Raw genomic sequence first — 20,497 nt, forward strand, 5'->3', positions numbered from 1 at the left:
CGGGCACATCGCTTCAAGTAGCGCTGTTCCCAGGGATTCCGGCACAGCGCTGTATGCCTATACAGCGGGATACGTCACTACCTTCCTTTCTTCCTAGGTTTACGTTGGGACTCCTCCTGACGTGTACCTCCAACAGAAGAAAAAAAACGTGATCTGAATGAGGCCTTACTTAGTCGTGATTTTGATATTCTTGGCAACCCCATGGCATCTAGTGCACACTAGCCGGGGCATACGCATATATGTCCCAACCTATGACTCATTGTACATTACTTCCCTTTCACTTGTGTCCCAGATTGATAATGTCATATAATTGCATTAACAAGTGAGTGTTGTACGCCATAACTTTTTTACACTGGATAACCCCTAAGCTCTGGTCACTGCTATGGTTCAGGACATCCAGAACTATGATAAACATTCCTGGCCACTCTGGCTTACTCCAAGAGTTTATTGTCCTTACTCAAGAAATGAACCATGTGGTTGTTAGGTACTGTCACGGTGCTGGGTGTGGACCGACTGGGTCGTACCGCGTAGCAGAAAGGCAGCTGGCCAACCAGGTATACAATATTTATAGTCCAGAAAGGGTACCTGTGGCAATGTAGACAGTAGCGGTGATTCAGGCTTAAAATAAGGTTCCGTCAGCAGGTAGATACCCGGTGGGTGTAACACAGTAGATACAGCGAAAGACAAAACTCGACTTCAACTCTAGACGGCACAGAGGCACGGTGACACACGATACAGGGTACAGGCAGCAGTAACGGTTAACACTGGAAAACAATAGGAGACAGCGCGCGTGCCCTGTGGGAGACAGTCTCTGAACCAGGAAGTGTGTGCCGGCGCCTTCCAGGAAGGAGATGCCGCCGAGAACTCACATGTCCATGGCTGCGGCCGTCAGAGGGTAAGTCGGAACGACGGGCCGCGGCCATAGACGTTACAGTTACATGCAGATATCTTACCGTTTCATTATAATAATGTTATATACTTCTCTATGGCCATCTAGTCCAGAATATTTAATAATTCGGCGCCCATCAAGTCCCATTAGTGCAGGATTAAAGTAAATAAATCTAGCAACAAATGCAGCAGAAAAGTGGCAAAAGGGGAGATTTATTAATACAGATCTGTGTGCCCCATTGCAGTGTGCGCTATATTCACCACCAGGGTGAACAGGGTTGTTTCGTGAGGACTCCTGCCCATATACTAGATGTACATAGACTATCTATGCTCTATACATTAAGCAATAAATGCAATGGTGACTTTTTTTTTTGTATTCTTAAGGATCTCCTAGAGGTCGATCTCCGGGTAAAAAGACTAAATCAGTTCCGGCTACACCTGAGCCATCTACTCCAACACCTGTCGGTCCTCCCCCTATAATGCCTGGGTCAGTGGAATGGGTTTATGTAAACGAGCCTCTCCCGCAGGTATGTAAGTGGGTCAAGGGTACATGTGTAGTATTGATTTAACATATTTAAAGAAGACCTCCAGTAATAACACAACTTCCCATGTCTGCATTCTCCACCTGACTTTATACCACACTCTACGCTTCTTTTATGCATACCGTACTTACTTTTTGAACTGCTGCCTTGTCTATGCTTTAAAAAAAACCTCCATCTTGATTCTTCGATTTCCCCAGCTTTCTCTTCCTCTCTGCTTTGCTATCAATCCCATGATCCAGTACAGCATCACATGACCAGCTGAAGACCATACCATTTCCTCATGCTGGGGGACACTGTGATTTTCAGTCTCTCTATATTCTCCTAAATAAGCTGAGAAACCATAAGTATACAGACAGGGAGGCTGCACTATATAATTCTACATTTTAACTGTGTGACAGGAACCTGTGTAAATATCAGTGGTAGCTGATGATAGAAGTTTCTGTCCGTCCGTCCCCCCCTGTGCAAAACTAGTGTGGTACAGGAACTGCTAAAGCCTGTGATGGGTGACACATAGATCTCCATAGACTCAAGTAGAGAAAGCCTGTCACCGAGCATGATTCACACTGCTGCTAAGCAACCGATAGAAATAACAAGTGAGAGACTGACACATGGAATACCATAACGGAACACATGGGAAAGTTTTGTTTTGGCCAGAGTGTCCCTTCATGTTATTTAAAGGATGACTAAACCTAGAAACAAAAATAAACTTAAAGGGGTTGTCCAGGATTAGAAAAACATAGTTGCCTTCTTCTAGAAACCGTGCCACATCTGCCCTTGGGATGTATTTGGTATTGACGCTTTGCTCCATTAAGGAGAATGGGCCTTAGCTGCAATACTAGACACAACCTGTAAACTGGTGTGGTGTTGTTTTTGGAAGAAAGCAATCACGTTTTTCTAATTTTGTACAACCCCTTTCAGGCCGCCATACACATTAGACCAATGTCGGCCAAACCTGCTGATTTAGGGGAGATAATAATAATAATCTTTATTTATATAGCGCCAACATATTACGCAGCACTTTACAATTTAGAGGGGACATGAAACAAACAATATCAGACATTACATAGTGACGAAGTTCATTTACAATTCAAATCTGGGGAGTGAGGACCCTGCTCGCAAGAGCTTACAATCTATGAGGAAATAAGGGAGACACAAAGTGTAACAGTGTTTGTTCTGTACAATGGTCCGGCCATTTTTATACACATGAGCCGGTCACCAGCCAGTATCCGTGTATGACGGACATGAAGAAAAGGAGTGTGAGGGAATCTTATTCTGATGACTAATCTAGAAGGAGGGCCATGGAAAGGAGTCAGATTAGGGAATGTTATAGGCCTGTCTAAATAGATGTGTTTTCAGGGCACGTTTAAAACTGTGGATATTGGGAATTAATCTGATTGTCTGGGGTAGCGCATTCCAGAGGACGCGTGCAGCACGAGAGAAATCTTGGAGACGGGAGTGGGAGGTTCGGATTATGGAGGATTTTAATCTAAGGTCGTTGGCAGAACGTAGAGCCCGAGTAGGGTGGTAGACAGAGATGAGGGAGGAGATGTAAGGAGGTGCAGCACTGTGGGGAGCTTTGTGGGTGAGAGTAATAAGTTTGAATTTTATTCGGAAGGGGATGGGCAACCAGTGCAGTGACTGGCACAGATTAGAGGCGTTGGTGTAGCGGTTGGTCATAAAGATGAGCCTGGCTGCTGCATTGAGGATAGATTGGAGAGGGGAGAGTTTAGTGAGGGGAAGACCGACTAGTAATGAGTTACAGTAGTCAAGACGAGAGGGAATCAGAGCAACAATGAGAGTTTTGGCGGTTTCCTCTGTAAGAAAAGAGCGGATTCTGGAGATGTTTTTGAGGTGAAAATGACAGGAGCGTGAAAGTGATTGTATGTGAGGAGTAAAGGAAAGATCTGAGTCAAAAATAACCCTGAGACAGCGGGCGTGCTGCTTAGGAGTTATGATAGTGCCACACACAGAGATGGAGACATCAGGTTTAGGGAGGTTAGTAGATGGTGGGAACACAAGGAGCTCAGTTTTAGAAAGATTCAGTTTCAGATAGAGAGAGGACATGATGTTAGAGACAGTGGACAGACAATCACTGGTGTTCCGTATTAGAGCAGGGGTGATGTCACGGGAAGAGGTATATAATTGGGTGTCATCAGCGTAGAGATTGTACTGGAAGCCAAATCTGCTGATGGTTTGTCCAATAGGAGCTGTGTAGAGAGAAAAGAGCAGCGGACCTAGGACTGATCCCTGAGGAACCCCGATAGCAAGGGGAAGAGGAGAAGAAGTGGAACCAGCAAATGACACACTGAACGAGCGGTCAGAGAGATAGGAGGAAAACCAAGAGAGAGCCGCGTCCTTGAGGCCAATAGAGTGGAGCATGTTAAGTAGGAGTTTGTGGTCTACAGTGTCAAAGGCTGCAGAGAGATCCAAAAGAATAAGGAGAGAGGATTTACCGTCCGATTTAGCCGCCAAGAGATCATTTGAGACTTTAGTAAGGGCAGTTTCTGTGGAGTGTAGAATGTGGAAATCAGATTGTAAGGGGTCAAGAATGGAGTTAGCAGAGAGATAGCGGATAAGGCGAGAGTAGACCAAGCGTTCCAGGAGTTTGGAGATGAAGGGCAGATTAGAGACTGGTCGGTAGTTGGCAGCGCTGGATGGGTCAAGAGTTGGTTTTTTCAGTAATGGGTTTATAATGGCATGTTTAAAAGCGGAGGGAAAGATACCAGAGGAAAGAGAGAGGTTAAATATTTTAGTCAGGTGACTAGTGACAGCTGGGGAGAGGGACTGGAGGAGGTGTGAGGGGACAGGATCACTAGGGCAGGTAGTAGGACGAGAAGAAGAGAGGAGCCTCGAGACAGAACAACCGCCTACTGCGTATCAGATGTACGTTCGACGTTCGTTCGGCCAATGTCAGGGAAAAAATAAGGATGGGGCATGTTGAAATAGGAACAAGGGGTGTCTGGCAGTGGCTTATTCCCCTCTCCACATTGAGAACGCGTGCTGGCTCTGCCGAACCAAGCATGCATGTGTATGGGGATGTCGGGGGGACTAGCTGTCGTCCGACAGCTATTGAAGGTGTATGCTTTGAAAGCAGTTTTTCCAATATCTTAATTACCTCCATTTTGGCTGGAATGACTGTGGGGTGGGGTTTAAAGGAAATGGGTACCTTTGCGTGCCAATTCCGATACTCAGGTATATCATAGATACATGGGCCTTCCTCAGCTTTTGGGACATTGATTCTAATAGCCGACTGTCTCAAGTGAGACCGATGGTTCCTGTGGCCCATTTCTTTTAAAAATAGGTGGGGTCTTCAGTGATGTACATAGAAGAGAGAAGCTCTTATAGCAAAGATCAAATTAAGCCCCCCATTAGGGTGTCAAGTTTTACCACCCAGAAAAGAAGGGTCTTGTGTTTTTTTCCCACTCTGCGTCTTTTCCATGACTTTTGGGACAGTTCCTCACCCTTGCTGTGCAGTTCCTCTGTAGAAAGTACTCATGGACAAGTTCTCGCCACCCAATAACAAAGAGGATAGAACCAACCAGGGAGGGGTTCCGTCTTTCCGAGCGCCCCAGCGGCAGATAATATCTGCATTTTCCAACCTCGGTTTATCGAACCTTTCCATTCTCTCTTTTCCTTGTAAGTGAGATTTAGGAATAAGTTTGCTGAGGTTACTGTATAAATAAAACAATGATGTGAATAATGTAAGACTTTAGAATTTCAATTTTGATATTTCCTATTTAACAGGAAGTTCCAGAATTCCTCGTACCCTACTGGGAGACCATAGAGAAGACTTATGAAAACCGTCTTAAAGTTGGACTGAGGAGTCTGAGACAAGAGCGGCTCATCATGATTCATTATCTGTATGACATCAGGTACACGTCAACATTTACATCCTCGCGACCAGCGCCATAAATATCACGGAGTGATGACGAGGGCACAAAAGCTGGGCCTGCGCCATCACCTCTGGATGGACACATTTCTATAAGATTTCATCCATGTTATTTGCTGCGAAAATATACAGAATTATTGTTTTTTCAGGAACAAGTTTAAGGATTATTTGAAGCGGCCAGACCATAAACAGGAGTTTGTATCTCAGTGGCAGTCTGACTTCAACTCTATAGATGATGATATGCGGGAAGACGAGGAGACAAAAGCAGAAATGCACCAAAGAGTTGATGTAGGTGATAAAGTTCTACAACAAAAATAGGATTTGTCCCACAAAAAAACAAGCCGTCATACGGCTACATCGATGAAAAAATAAAAAAGTTATGGCTCTGTAGACGAGACGATTAAAAAGGGAAAAAAGATGCTTCGTCCTAAAGACCCAAAATAGGCCGGTCCTAAAGGAGTTAAAGGGGTTCTCCCGCGTTGTATAAATATTCTTATAGGTTTATGATGTGCTCATACTCTGTACCCAAGAGCTAATCTCCTAATCTCTGGGACCACGAGATATAAGAATGAATTCTATATTTTTCTGGGTGTCAAATTTGTTGCCTTTTGTGTTTTCCCCGATAAAGGATTTAAGAGATCGTCTGTGGGATATCGGTGACAACAGGAGGGAAGAAGGCGAGCAGGAGCGGGCGGATGTTATGGGTGATGGATGGCTGGAAGATCATTTGGGAATACTCATGAACCATTTCTTTTCATTGATGCAGGTACTTCAGCCTTAAAATTATGTTCTATCCAACTCCTAACTACAAATGCTCTTCCCAGAAGTTAACCAACATATGTAGGAGAAGTGACCAGCTAGATGCTCATCTGTGCCCCCTCCTCACCAACATACTGCTCATCTCATTTGCATGTCAGGGGGGTGTACTGTATTCTTGTAGATATTATCTCCCCACTTTCTACCGTAATTTTTTTTAGGTCTATCATAATTATAGAGGCAAAAGGGGCGATTTCCCAGGGGCCTCCACTATCTAGGGGCCTCCACCATTCTAGAGACCCCTAGTTGAATGCCCCTAGATGGGTTGGAGTTCCTTAGATCAATTCCCTTAAGCCCCATCGGCCTGCACTACTAACTAGAAGAAATCCAGGAGCCGAACATTCAAGTTTGAGCCATAGAGAGATAAGCGGCTGTCAGACAACTCCTGCTCTACTTACCTACAGATTGGGCATGTTAAAATACCACATAGTCAATCCTTGTTTTCCCCAGCAGCAGACAGTCAGGATTCCCCCATACATGTTAGAGTGTTGGCTGTTCCTGTCGAGATTGGGTGGGGGGGGGGATCTGCCGACAGTTTTCTATTGTATATGACCCAGCTTAAAGGGGTTCTCCGCTTTGGAGTGAGAGACGCTCTTTATCACCACTCTCCACTCTGGCCAAAAGATGAGGATCCTAAACGGAGGACCCACCCTCAATTATCTCAGAATTTCCTAATAGGGTGTTTAACAATGGGTTTTCTAAACCGGACAATTCCTTTAAGTTAGTCACCAAAAACTAGAATATTACTATGCATGCGTGTCAAAAGGGTTGTCCAGGATTAAAAAAAAAAAACATGACTAATTTATTCCAGCCCAACAGCTCAGCTGCAGTGAAATGAATTGGGCTGAGCTGAAATAGCACACACAAGCTGTAGTCAATTGTGGCGCTGGTTTTGGAAGAAAGCCGCCATGTTTTCCTAATCCTGGACAACCCTTTTGACTGGAGAATCTCAGTGTTACTTCACGTCTTGTATCGATGTCTAGTGAAATTTTTCCGTTTGGTATATTTTCCTCCTCGGCCAAAAAGCAGGTGGTGCCGGGGAAGAAGATATGAGTAGTAAAAGTGTAACGCTGCATCTATCCTTCGCTTCTGATGATTGGGAATGTGGTTTTTGTAAAGTTCCCAGGCTCGGGCATCACCAGGTTTGTCAGTTGTTCATACATTTCCACTGCTGGCACAATAAATCTCACTGGCAGGTGTTTCTGCCCCCGGCTAAGATTATACCACCCTTACTCGGCAAGTATGCCACCCACACTCTGCCCAATAAACATGTATGATGCACTTTCCTAAAATTGACAGCGTGTCCTGGACTTGTGACCGGGTGTAGGTTTTTGTGGGTTAGTTTTACACCATTGATCTTTACATCGGACTTTAAAGACATTGGGGGAGGGGATGTGAATTACTACAGGAAGCTTTGTTAGAATACCACAAAGGGTAATTTTTAGAAACGTCTATAACTTTTTGTTTCTAGTTACTTCAGTTTATTGAATTAAATGTTTAACTATAATTTGTAAGTAAAATTCCTTCCATTCAGGAAATCTCATAATCTGGCACGTGTTTCCCACACAGAATTACACTATAATGGCAGATTTTGTGTTAACATTTTAGATTACGCTTGTCTTCCTTTTCTCTACTCAGCAAGTTTTATATACTTTTCTATGACTGTCTGATAATCCAGAATATCTGATAATTCAGCATATATCAGGGACCATTGAAGACGGTCGCTCATGCAGCCGCGTCTCTGTAGCGACAAATCTAGTCCTTGGGAAGTTATTAAGGGGTTTATAAATCTGAACATTAACGACCTGTCTCTTTCCTATGTAAATAAAGGTGGAAGTGGATCGTTTCCAAGATACAATGCGGTTTCTTCGTGACTACTATGAAGGGATGGAGAATAAGATCCCATCAGAGAACGGTCAGGAGTTTATCCGCCTCCCGCTCCTGGACATTTCTGATTCCAGCTTACCAGAGGAAACTGACAAGCGAAGAAGGTATATAAGAGATTGTGTAGGATTATCACCAAACTAAAGGAAACCGGGCTTCCCATATATTCTACACTTTTGTTTCTGTAAAAAATATGTCTATTAAAAAGGATCTGTCTGGTCTGTATCTGAGGGCAGCAAAGGAAAGAGGGGGAGAAGCTCATGTAGCTTTTTATGTGATTCAGTATTTTCATGTAAAAAGCTATTTAACTGTTGCCAGGACTCATAGAGAAAGCCTGTGAGTCCTGCTTCCGCTACCCACTCATAGACAAAGCCTGTCAGTCCTGCTTCCCTACCCACGTATAGAGAAAGCCTGTGAGTCCTGCTCCCCTTCCCACTCCTAGAGAGAGCCTGTGAATCCTGCTATCCCACCCACTCATAGAGAGAGCCTGTGAGTCCTGCTTCCTCCACCAAGTCATACAGAGAGCCAGTGAGTCCTGCTCCTCCTTCCCACTCATAAAGAAAGCCTGTGAGTCCTGCTTTCCCACCCACTCCTAGAGAGAGCCTGTGAATCCTGCTATCCCACCCACTCATAGAGAGAGCCTGTGAGTCCTGCTTCCTCCACCAAGTCATACAGAGAGCCAGTGAGTCCTGCTCCTCCTTCCCACTCATAAAGAAAGCCTGTGAGTCCTGCTTTCCCACCCACTCATAGAGAAAGCCTGTGAGTCCTGCTTCCTCCGCATACTCGTATAGCGAGTCTGGGAGTCTTGTTTCCACTTCCCACTCATACAGAAAGCCAGTGAGTCCTGCTTACCCTTCCCACTCATAGGGAGAGCCTGTGAGTCCTGCTTCCTCCGCCCACTCATAGAGAGAGCCTGTGAGTCCTGCTCCCCCTTCCCACTCAAAGAGAAAGCCAGTGAGTCCTGATTTTTGATTGAAAAAGCTTTATTGACAATCAATCGTCATCATACAAACATTACTGCGACGCAGCGCAAGCCATGAAGCAGCAAATAATAAATAATAACAGCCGTCAAACATAACATGACAGTATAATACACAGTACAGGCTAACCTATGCTATACATTACACCACATGCTACAATAACATTCTTGCATTCACTAAAGCCAAACAACAAAGCATTACAGACAAGTGATTGGGTGGGGGAGTGGGTAGGAAGGGATAGGGGGGGGGGGGGGAATCACAGGCCCGAAGCTGTATTGAAAGACAACACACAAGAAGGGAGAGTGGGGGGAAGGGGAGTATCAGTCCTCTTCCTCATCGACGTCCGGGCTGTCCCAGGTGGAATAGTCTCTGAGCAGGCTGTGGATCAGCCTGCGGCAGTCCTGGACGGACACACTCTCCCTCCGGAAAATTAGACGGTTCCTGGCAAACCATATAGCGTCCTTAAAACAGTTCATAAGGCGCCAGGCGTCCTGAATTGTTCCATCCGTGTTACTCCCAGGAAATAGTCCATAAAGTACCGAGCGGTACGACAGTCTGTTCCTGGGAACTGAGTCCTTGAGTTCGTGTTCCAAGGCTTTCAACAGACCCTGTGCAAAGGGGCACTGCCAGAAAGTCTGCAAAGATGTTTCCTCCGTGAAGGGGCATCTGGGGCAGTACCGGGTCTTGCATAGGTTGCGGGCATGCATGAATGACCTAAGTGGCAGTCCTCCCTGGATGGCCATCCATGAAATGTCCTTGTGCCCGTTGGTCAACCTGCCAGATGACACGTTAGTCCAAATAGTTTCCAACGTGTCGGCATGAAGCCCTGGAACAGACTCCGGCAAGTCCTTTGCTCTGATGTGCTTGTGGATCGTCTTATGTTTCCACAAGTCGGGCTTAAGACCCTCCAGCTGATGCTCCCTCACAAACCGGACAACATCTCCATAGAACCATGGAGCGTGCCAGTTGTAAGGGAAGGAGCTGTCCCACTTGTCCAAACCAAAACCTCGCCAGAGGGGAAGGAGGAAGAAACGGGACATGGCCTTGTCCTATGAACACAGTCACATACAAAAGCGATCCGCAGCAGAGTGGGGATGTCGGGTATACCCTTCCCACCATTGCGGAGCTCCTTGTACATAACAGTCCGCATTACTCTGTCCATTTTCGAGTGGCAAGAGGGGGCCATGCCTGCGCAGTGTATTGTAGCACAGGCAAGACTTTGTTACGCAGGACCATTGCTATGCCCTCAATAGTGAGTTGTCTGAGGCTCCACAGTCCGATTCTTTGGTTGAATTTGGCCAAGCATTCTTCCCACGACTTTAGGGCTGCACCTTCCTTCCCGAAACAGACTCCCAGAATTTTGATGAAGTCTGGCTTGATGGAAATGGTAAAGGAGGCAGGGGAAAGCAGGTACAATTTTCCGAAGAGCATAGCTTCTGACTTCCCGCAGTTTACTTTTGCCCCTGAAGCGCGTCCGAACTCCTCGCAGGTCTGGACGAGTGCAGTCACCAAACTCTGGTCAGCGCAGAAGACGGTCAAATCCTGATTTTTTTTAATTGAAAAATACTTTATTGACAATCAATCGTCATCATACAAACATTACTGCGACGCAGCGCAAGCCATGAAGCAGCAAATAATAAATAATAACAGTCGTCAAACATAACATGACAGTATAATACACAGTACAGGCTAACCTATGCTATACATTACACCACATGCTACACTAACATTCTTGCATTCACTAAAGTCAAACAACAAAGCATTACAGACAAGTGATGGGGTGGGGGGAGTGGGTAGGAGGGGGAAGGGGGGGAATCACAGGCCCGAAGCTTTATTGAAAGACAACACACAAGAAGGGAGAGTGGGGGGAAGGGGAGTATCAGTCCTCTTCCTCATCGACGTCCGGGTTGTCCCAGGTGGAATAGTCTCTGAGCAGGCTGTGGATCAGCCTGCGGCAGTCCTGGACGGACACACTCTCTCTCCGCAAAATCAGATGATTTCTGGCAAACCATATAGCGTCCTTAAAACAGTTCATAAGGCGCCAGGCCTCCTGGATTGCTCCATCCGTGTTACTCCCAGAAAATAGTCCATAAAGTACCGAGCGGTACGACAGTCTGTTCCTGGGAACTGAGTCCTTGAGTTCATGTTCCAAGGCTTTCAACAGACCCTGTGCAAAGGGGCACTGCCAGAAAGTGTGCAAAGATGTTTCCTCCGTGAAGGGGCACCTGGGGCAGTACCGGGTCTTGCACAGGTTGCGGGCATGCATGAATGACCTAAGAGGCAGTCCTCCCTGGATGGCCATCCATGAAATGTCCTTGTGTCCGTTGGTCAACCTGCCAGATGACACGTTAGTCCAAACAGTCTCCAACGTGTTGGCATGAAGCCCTGGAACAGACTCCAGTAAGTCCTTTGCTCTGATGTGCTTGTGGATCGTCTTAGGTTTCCACAAGTCGGGCTTAAGACCCTCCAACTGATGCTCCCTCACAAACCGGACAACATCTCCGTAGAACCAGGGAGCGTGCCAGTTGTAAGGGAAGGAGCTGTCCCACTTGTCCCAGCCAAAACCTCGCCAGAGGGGAAGGAGGAAGTAGCGGGTCATGGCCTTGCCCGCAGAGCCGTTTGCTGTCCTCAGAGTCCTACGAACACAGTCACATACAAAAGCGATCCGCAGCAGAGTGGGAATGTCGGGTATACCCTTCCCACCTTTGCGGAGCTCCTTGTACATAACAGTCCGCTTTACTCTGTCCATTTTCGAGCCCCAGATGAAGCGAAACACAGTCCTGGTAATGGCCCTCGAGACCGTGGCAAGAGGGGGCCATGTCTGTGCAGTGTATTGTAGCACAGGCAAGACTTCGTTACGCAGGACCATTGCTTTGCCCTCAATAGTGAGTTGTCTGAGGCTCCACAGTCCGATCCTTTGGTTGACTTTGGCCAAGCGTTCTTCCCACGACTTTAGGGCTGTACCTTCCTTACCGAATCAGACTCCCAGAATTTTGATGAAGTCCGGCTTGATAGTAAACGGGAAGCAGGCAGGAGAAGGCAGGTACCATTTTCCGAAGAGCATGGCTTCTGACTTCCCGCAGTTTACTTTTGCCCCTGAAGCGCGTCCGAACTCCTCGCAGGTCTGTACGAGTGCAGTCACGGTCAAATCCTGATTTCCCACCCACTCATAGAGAGAGCTTGTGAGTCTTGCTTCCTCTGCCCACTCACAGAGAGGGTCTGGGAGTCCTGCTTCACCTTCCTACTCATAGAGAAAGCCTGTGGGTACCGCTTCCCCCGCCCCCACACACAATGACAGCTTACTCGACCATTGATCAAGAAAGCCTGTGAGTCTTCTTCCCCTCCTCGGTCATAAAGAAAGCCTGAATGACAATCAGTCTGTAGCAGCATCAGCACACAGACAGTCTCTCAAGGGGGGGGGGGGGGGGTTGTATGCAAATAGGGCATTTCTGGTAGGTTTTGTGGGCATTCCTGGGCAAATGCTTAAAATGTTGGAGAAGTCTGCAGCACAAACGGCTGAGGTTTTGAAGGGAAAGGCCCCATGTAGGTATGGTACATGATGATCTAGGAGTACTGGGTAGTTTTTTTTAAGCTTTAGGTGTAGTCGCTCTTTAAAGTGAAGCATCACTATATGCAAATCTTTTCGTGTAAAATAGGGAACTGCACATACATTAGTTTCCTCGTATTTTAATATAGATGGTATTGCTCCCTTTATAAGTGAGACCAAAGAAATGCTCTTTAATAAGTAGAATGCCATCTTCTGTTTTGAGATTTCATCGCTTGAAGCTATAGGCCCGGAGCCTGAGGCTGCACTACTGACAAAATATACTTTCTACATCCTATTTGCAAATACTTGAGTATAAGTGGGGTCTTTGCTGTGGATAGTGGTTAGGCCCTTTTCATAGTGTCCGTCGGAGGTTTCCAACGGGAGGATCTCCAGACGGAAGTCTCCAACGAATACCTTTAACGGATGCCACTGTATAGACAGACAGTGGCATCTGTTGCATAGTCCATCATGGCTTCGGTTAAACATATACATCATAAAAAGCTCAAGACATATACGTTTAATGGATGCCTGTGATGGATGCCATAGGCTCCCATGTTAAAAAAAACACGTATACCGCGTTGTATAAATTTGTTTTACTGGATGTTTCTGTATGGAATAGCGCTATAAAACACAGCAAATAAACAGTATCACTGACGTATACTGCCCAAAGGAGGCCAAAAGAACACTCGGTTTGTATAATGAGTGCCCATGGGTAAATTTGAAGTATGCCCCAAGAGCTTTCCAGTGCATACGGTAAACATACACTGGGAACGCAGTGTGAAAAGTGCCTTAAAGAAGACCTCCGACCTGGGAGACAAAGTCTCTCTTGCCATACTGCAGTGAAAAACATTCTGCTCCAGCACCGTGGACCGGCGGTCAGCTTCTCTTGCACAATGCTGTACTAGTACTAGCTCTGATGGGGTTAAAAACAACAAGCACATCTGTAACAGAGGGGACCATACTAAAGCCACTAGTTATCAAGCTATGCTGGGAGTTGTAGTTCTGCAACAGCTAGACAGCCACAATTTGGAGACCACTTCCCCACATGGTCATCACTGCCCATTGCTTAGTCATTGACCCAAACTCATTTCAAGTCTGAAGAAGTTTCCCTTAGACATAGGCATAGTCGGTGAATACCAACAATTTCGTCAGGATCTATCAACATGGAAATGTTGGAGGAAACTTGGATCTGACGTGATGCATTTTCTCCAGTGTGGAGGTGTCTGGCAGCCGCTTATCCCTTCTGCTTCATTGAAATGCCATGCCATTCTACCATAGCCGAAGGCTTGTGTTACGTACGAACGCTGTGCCAGTCGCCCCCCAATGCAGCATGTGCCATGTCAATCATTCTGTTGATAAATATGGTGAGTCAAGACTTCAGTCACATGTTAGCTCTTAATGCAAGTCTTGCCGGTGACTGTGGCATTGCACGTTGTGGCACGATCGTGGCTCTGCGGAGTTTTAATGGTCTTTTTTTTCTTTACATGGACTGCAGTATCTATTGTCACTTCTTCGTGTCAGAGATAAATGTTCAAAGGTTTCTGTGATATCGATCTGGAAAAAAAGCTTCTGTGAAGTGTAGAAGATTTCATTATTCTTAGAAGTGTTTCGGCTGCGATGTAGTACTAGATTCACCTGAAATGTTTGACCCGAGAAGGCTTCCCAGAAAACTCAGCTGTTTGCAGGGGCTGCCGAGAGCAGGGGATGCCAAACGCGTGGCGAACCGCTGATAGCCGCGACGGCTATAATATGAAAGAGGTTGTCTACGATGAGATAACCCCTTTAGGTGATGTACGTGTGCACAGAGTTGTGTTGTCCAGAAGTATGACATATATCACACACCATCATTAAAGGGCTTTTTCATCACTGTATAAATGAAAAATTCGACAACTTTCATTTCCTCACCATTTTCAAAATATGTGTTTGGTGTCAGTGAATGAGAACACTCTGTACATAGCTAGTCCTGCTCTGAGCTGAGAAGTGGTTACATTTGTATCCAGTCTAGATAATGCTCTGTGATATAAACAGCCTGGACTCCAGACTGATACATTGTAGCAAAGTACCAGAGAGATGTGTACAGCCGCTGCTGATGTGTTTATATCACAGAGCATTGTCTAGATTGGATACAATTGTAAAAAAATGCATCTATTGGGCCGTTTTCCTCATTCTCGCTGCTATTCCAAAAAGTGGGTGGAGCTGGGCAAAAGGAGAGGTGGCCACTGCGGCCCGACAAATTTACTGTAATGGACGTAAAAACTGGCGTAACTTATAGCGGAAATCTACACGAGCTCCTCGCTGGCGTAGATTTTATTCAGTGTCGCACGTACAGCCGTCTGCCTCTGAATATATTTGTCATATCTTACTCTAGTTGTTTTTTTGGGGGATTTTTTGGGATTTTTTTAAGACTGGCGCTGTCTTAATACAACTCCCACAAAGTATATTAGAAAGTTGTGTGTTACGCAGTTTCCATAACCCTCATTCACTTCTATGAGAGTTCAGTATGCAGCATAACAAAATGCGCCCAATTGTTTTCGGGAAACCCAGCCAACTCGTCAGCCAGTGGTTGGAGCCTAGCAGCAGAAGGTAGGGGGTCAGGGGGCACCGCTCTAGAGCAAGGTTCGGGTCCCACCACTGGGACCCGCACCTATCGGACATTTATGGCATATCCTGTGGATATGCCCTAAGTGTGCAAGATCGGAAAAACCCTTTGAGGTTATCAATGTAAAACTGGAAAACCACTTTAAGTGAAATGATAAAATCCTGTTTACCTGCAGCCACCACTAGGGGGAGCTCACTACACACAGATTTATACAAATTCCAGTGAGTTTAGTAAGAGCTGTATAAATCCATATACAGAATGGGCATGATGTGGAGTTACAAATCTGCAACATGTCTTGATTTTTATATGTATTTTTCGAGTTTTGAAAACCTGAAACCACATGTGTTGTACTGTAAGTTGTTGGAGATGTCCGGGTGTAGAATCCACAGCAAAGATCCGCTTCAATTCGGCCACTTTTTTAATAATTATGTTTCCTGTTTGAAGGATTCCTCTAGTTCCCAGAAGACCTCCAACTCCAGAGGTGAACTCAGGGAAACAGAAAGGTAAACCAGCCGCTGTGAAAGGAAAGGAGGATTCCAACATGGAAGTCACAGGACAGCTCTCTGACACGGATCAGAAGCTCATTCATGACACATGGCAGACAGCCCTAGCAGCCATTGCAAATATGGTAAGATGCCGTTTTGAAAGGTTAAAGAGGTTATACAGGACTTCCCCTTTTGCTTCCTTGGATGTCCTTCTTCTCTGCAGCCTTCCCTTGTCCCTCCTTTGTTGTTGTCCTCCTCCGCTGCGGTCTTCCCATTGTCCCTCCTAGGTGTCCTCCTCTGCAGCCTTCCCCTTGTTCCTCCCTGGGTGTCATTCTCCAATGCAGCCTTCCCTTGTCCCTCCTTTGATGTCCTCCTCCTCTGCAGTCTTCCCCTTGTTCCTCCTGGGTGTCGTCCTCCTCCTCTGCAGCCTTCCCTTGTCCCTCTTTGGTGTCCTCCTCCTCTGCAGTCTTCCCTGTGTTCCTCCTGGGTGTCCTCCTCCTCTGCAGCCTTCCCTTGTCCCTCTTTGGTGTCCTCCTCCTCTGCAGTCTTCCCTGTGTTCCTCCTGGGGGTCCTCCTCCTCTGCAGTCTTCCCCTTGTCCTTCCTTGGGTGTCCTCCTCCTCTGCAGTCTTCCCCTTGTCCTTCCTTGGGTGTCCTCCTTCTCTGCAGTCTTCCCCTTGTCCTTCCTTTGGTGTCCTCCTCCTCTCCAGTCTTCCCTGTGTTCCTACTGGGTGTCCTCCTCCTCTGCAGCCTTCCCTTGTTCCTCCTGGGTGTCCTCCTCTACAATCTTCACCTTGTTCCTCCTGGGTGTCCTCCTCCTCAGCAGCCTTCCCCTTGTCCTTCCTTGGGTGTCCTCCTCCTCTGCAGTCTTCCCTGTGTTCCTCCTGGGTGTCCTCCTCTGCAGCCTTCCCTTGTCCCTCTGTGGTGTCCTCCTCCTCAGCAGCCTTCCACTTGTCCTTCCTTGGGTGTCCTCCTTCTCTGCAGTCTTCCCCTTGTCCCTCCCTCGGTGTCCGTTGGTAGTTGTCACTCATAATTCAAGATTATGGTTGTACAAAATAAACATTATACTACATATACTATGCAATATATATATGTTAAGAATGTTTCATTGTTCCCATTTGTGCAAATATTTATGCCAATACCAGCTCTGATATTTTTTCCCAGATGACTATTGAAAAACAAGCGCAGGAGGCAGAGGAAGAGAATGAAAGCCAAGTGTTGGAGCTGAAGGAAAAAGAAAGAGTTAAAGCCTCTCAGACTGCTTCTAGGATCAGCCAAAAAGGGGCAAAAAAGAAATCACCCAACAGGAAAAAAGGTAAGCACCCCCTAGTGGTGGTGGGAGTGCATGTCTTCCTGACCTCTCCGCTCATTTGTTTTTTATATCCCCAACATGTATATTAAATATTATTCTTCTGAATATGGTAGGATAAGAATAATGATAATACTGGGAATATTGAATATTAGACAGAGATCAGTACTAATATACATTGTAGTGGACATCATTTTTGACATTGTTGTGGGGGCACTGTGACTTTTACTGTAATGGGGACTGTACCTGACACTATAGTAGAACATTACGGCTGGGATTGTTATGGGGGCCCTATGGCTAACCTAAGGGGTCAGACATTGGTTGTGCAGATGCCTGAATCTCATAGAGCTTTAGACACCATCACGTTGGTGTCACAGTGGTCCAGCGTGGGGGCATGAAAGAAGTAGTTTACTTCTCTTCTGGCTTTGTTATGGGGGTACTATTGCTGACACTTTTCTGGGACAATGAAACGGTATGTGAGAAATTTGCCATGGTGAGGATTTTGTTTTTACTGTTGGAGAATATGCCATATATCAGTCTGACTTTGGATTAAGTTCAGTTTAGATTTGTTTATCTGTTTTTTATTTTAGGGGGTAAATCACCAGGGCCTGCAGCCCCCTCACCGCCACCCACAGCCCCAGAAGACAACTCAGAGCTGCAGAAGAAACAGGAATGTAAATGGAAGATGAAACAGGAATATCTTGCTGCTCTTGAATGTGAAGGTTGGTGCTAGTAACATGCAGAGGCTGCAGAAAGTAAATGACGACCCTTGCTATAAATTATAAAAAATTGACGGTGGAATTCCAGAGTGATGCCATACTAGACACATCGTCATTGGCTCAGTCATTATAAAAATATCTCTTTGCGTTGTGACATCATAATGTGTTGTCTGTGGTTATACATAGGATTGGAGGTAAATATACTGACTTATAACAATACAAAACTAACAGTGACAGAATTGTCCCATTAGGGTAACCCCTTTTTCGTAATGCAGCTTTCCTGGCGATTAACGGGTGTCCTGCTGTAGGAACCTACATTGTTATCACCAGGACAAGCTTCTGGCTCGCCACAGGGAAACGTTGTATTACATGGTGACTATGTATTACGTGATTACGCCAAGTCCTCCATGGCGAGAATAGCTCTCTACTGTCTGATAGTGGGGATAGGAGCAAAGGACCACTCTCTATGATCTCCATGGGCCCTAATAGGGGACAAGAGCATTCACTATCTTTGACTTTTTCCTATGATCATCTATCGTATTCTCGCGATGATCAGACAATCACCCCCTCTCCCTTTATGTACCGTATTTGTCTGACCATAAGAAGCCCCTTTTTAACCAAAAATATATTGCTAAGAAGTGCGTGTGTCTCATAGTAAGAAGTGAGCGTGACAGGACCAGACCAGACAAACATTTATTTACAGCTCTAGACCACCAGTGAATCAAATATAAATCCTTTCTTCTACTCTAGACCACCAGGGGGTCAAATATTAACTCATTCTATTACCTCAGACCACCAGTGAGTCATATATGAAACTATTCTTCTACCCTAGACCACCAGTGAGTCATGTATGAACCCATTCTTTTACCCTAGACCACCAGGGGGTCAAATATGAACCCATTTTTCTACCCTAGACCAGAGGGGGTCAAATATAAATCCATTATTTTACCCTAAACCACCTGGGCATCAAATATGAATCCATTCTTCTACCCTAGACCTCCAGGGGGGTCAAATATTAACCTATTCTTCTACGCTAGACCACCAGTGAGTCAAATATGAAACTATTCTTCTACCCTAGACCACCAGCAGGTCAAATATTAACCCATTGTTCTACCCTAGACCACCAGGCGGTCAAATATTAACACATTCTTCTACCCTAGACCACCAGTGAGTCATATATGAACCCATGCTTCTACCCTAGACCACCAGGGGGTCAAATATGAATCCACTATTTTATCCTAAACCACCGGGGCATCAACTATGAATCCATTCTTCTACCATAGACCATCAGTGAGTCATATACACAGTCAAGTCACAATATTATGACGAGCAGCTAATATCCAGAGTAACTGCCATATGCAGCACGGACAGCAGCTAGACGGGCTGGCAGTGACTCCATAAGGTGCTGGTAGGATGTCTCAGGTATCTGGAGCCGCGCTGACTGCAGAGCATCCCACATTTGCTGGAGGGTGCGTTGGGGAGGATCCATAGAGCGAACAAGACGATCAAGGTGGTCCCACAGCTCAATGGGGTTCAAGTCTTGCGAATTAGGGGGCCAGGGAAGTACTTGGAAGTCTTGGTCGTGCTCTTCCAACCACTGTCAGACATTTCTAGCCGTGTGACATGTCGCATTGTCTTGCTGGAAGATTCCATCTGCCCCAGGGAAGACAAACAGCATGTATGGGTGGAGCTGATCTGCAACGATGGAGTCATAGCCAAATCGGTTCACAGTGCCTTCCACATGGATGAGTGGGCCCAGAGAATGCCATGAAAAAATTTCCCAGACAATAACGCTGCCACCGGCTTGTGTTCTTCCAGCAATGCTTGCAGGGTATTGGTTCCCTGATGTTTCTAATCCTGACATGCCAATGTCTATCCATTCGATGAAGCAGAAAACGTGACTCATCAAAGAAGGCAACCCTTTGCTAATCATCGGTGGTCCAATTCCGATACTGTTGTGCAAATTGAAGCCTTTTTTCAGATGCACCTCTGTTATCATAGGAGCAGTGACCATCCGTCTGCTTCGGAGCCCCATACGCAGGAGTGTTCGCTGAACTGTTGTTTTACACACACGTCTGGTAGCCCCCCCTGGTTGATTTTCTTCGGACCTCGCGCACCTTCGTAGCCGAGGTTCACCTCTCACATCAATGGCACGTGGTGCTTCGCAGTTTCCACGTCGGTTATTCCCAATGGTGCCATTTGTCCATTCATGATTCACTTTCACCACAGCAGCACGTGAACAGTTCATAAACTTCACTGTTTGAGAAATACAGCCACGCTTGGCTCGAAAGCCAATAATCATTTCCCTTTTGCAACTCTGATAAATCACCCCTATTACCCATGGCAACGAGTGATATGTGTTAAGACAGCCTATCGCACTCCTTATATACCTACAAAGCCAGCCTACACATCACTTCCTTCATGGGCTACGCGCTGCTGACGTTGAAAGTAGGAAGTGGTCTTAATAATGTGACCCGACTGTGTATGAACCCATTCTTCTACCCTAGACCATCACGGGGTCAAGTATAAACCCATTCTTCTACCCCAGACCACCAGGGACACAAACGTGAACCCATTCTTCTAGTCTTGACCACCAGTGAGTCATATATGATCTTATTATTCTACCCTAGACCACCAGTGAGTCATATAAGAACTCATTCTTCTACCCTACATCACCAAAGGGTCAAATATAAACCCATTCCTCTACCCTAGACCACCAGGGAATCAAATATGAACCCATTCTTCTACCCTAGACCACCAAGGTCTAAGGCACTACCCTAGACCACCATAGCTAGTGATATTAACCCCACTACCTTAGACCACCAGAGAAGTGATAATTAG

At 46.0% G+C, this 20,497-nt stretch overlaps 1 protein-coding gene across 1 annotated transcript in view; it reads left to right on the top strand.

Annotated features, from left to right (window-relative positions):
• The window catches only part of SPEF2 (sperm flagellar 2), a 143,200-nt gene that overhangs the window by 106,048 nt on the left and 16,655 nt on the right, over positions 1-20,497 (top strand). Inside the window, exons 21-28 of the mRNA XM_075841878.1 lie at positions 1,273-1,415; positions 5,175-5,302; positions 5,469-5,607; positions 5,948-6,085; positions 7,966-8,126; positions 15,590-15,773; positions 16,793-16,943; positions 17,528-17,659. Of these exons, the coding sequence (XP_075697993.1) occupies positions 1,273-1,415; positions 5,175-5,302; positions 5,469-5,607; positions 5,948-6,085; positions 7,966-8,126; positions 15,590-15,773; positions 16,793-16,943; positions 17,528-17,659 (1,176 nt within the window). The remainder of the gene's footprint in view (positions 1-1,272; positions 1,416-5,174; positions 5,303-5,468; positions 5,608-5,947; positions 6,086-7,965; positions 8,127-15,589; positions 15,774-16,792; positions 16,944-17,527; positions 17,660-20,497) is intronic.

Source organism: Rhinoderma darwinii, chromosome 1 (assembly GCF_050947455.1).
Source record: "Rhinoderma darwinii isolate aRhiDar2 chromosome 1, aRhiDar2.hap1, whole genome shotgun sequence".
In the NCBI taxonomy this organism is placed as follows: Eukaryota; Metazoa; Chordata; class Amphibia; order Anura; family Rhinodermatidae; genus Rhinoderma; species Rhinoderma darwinii.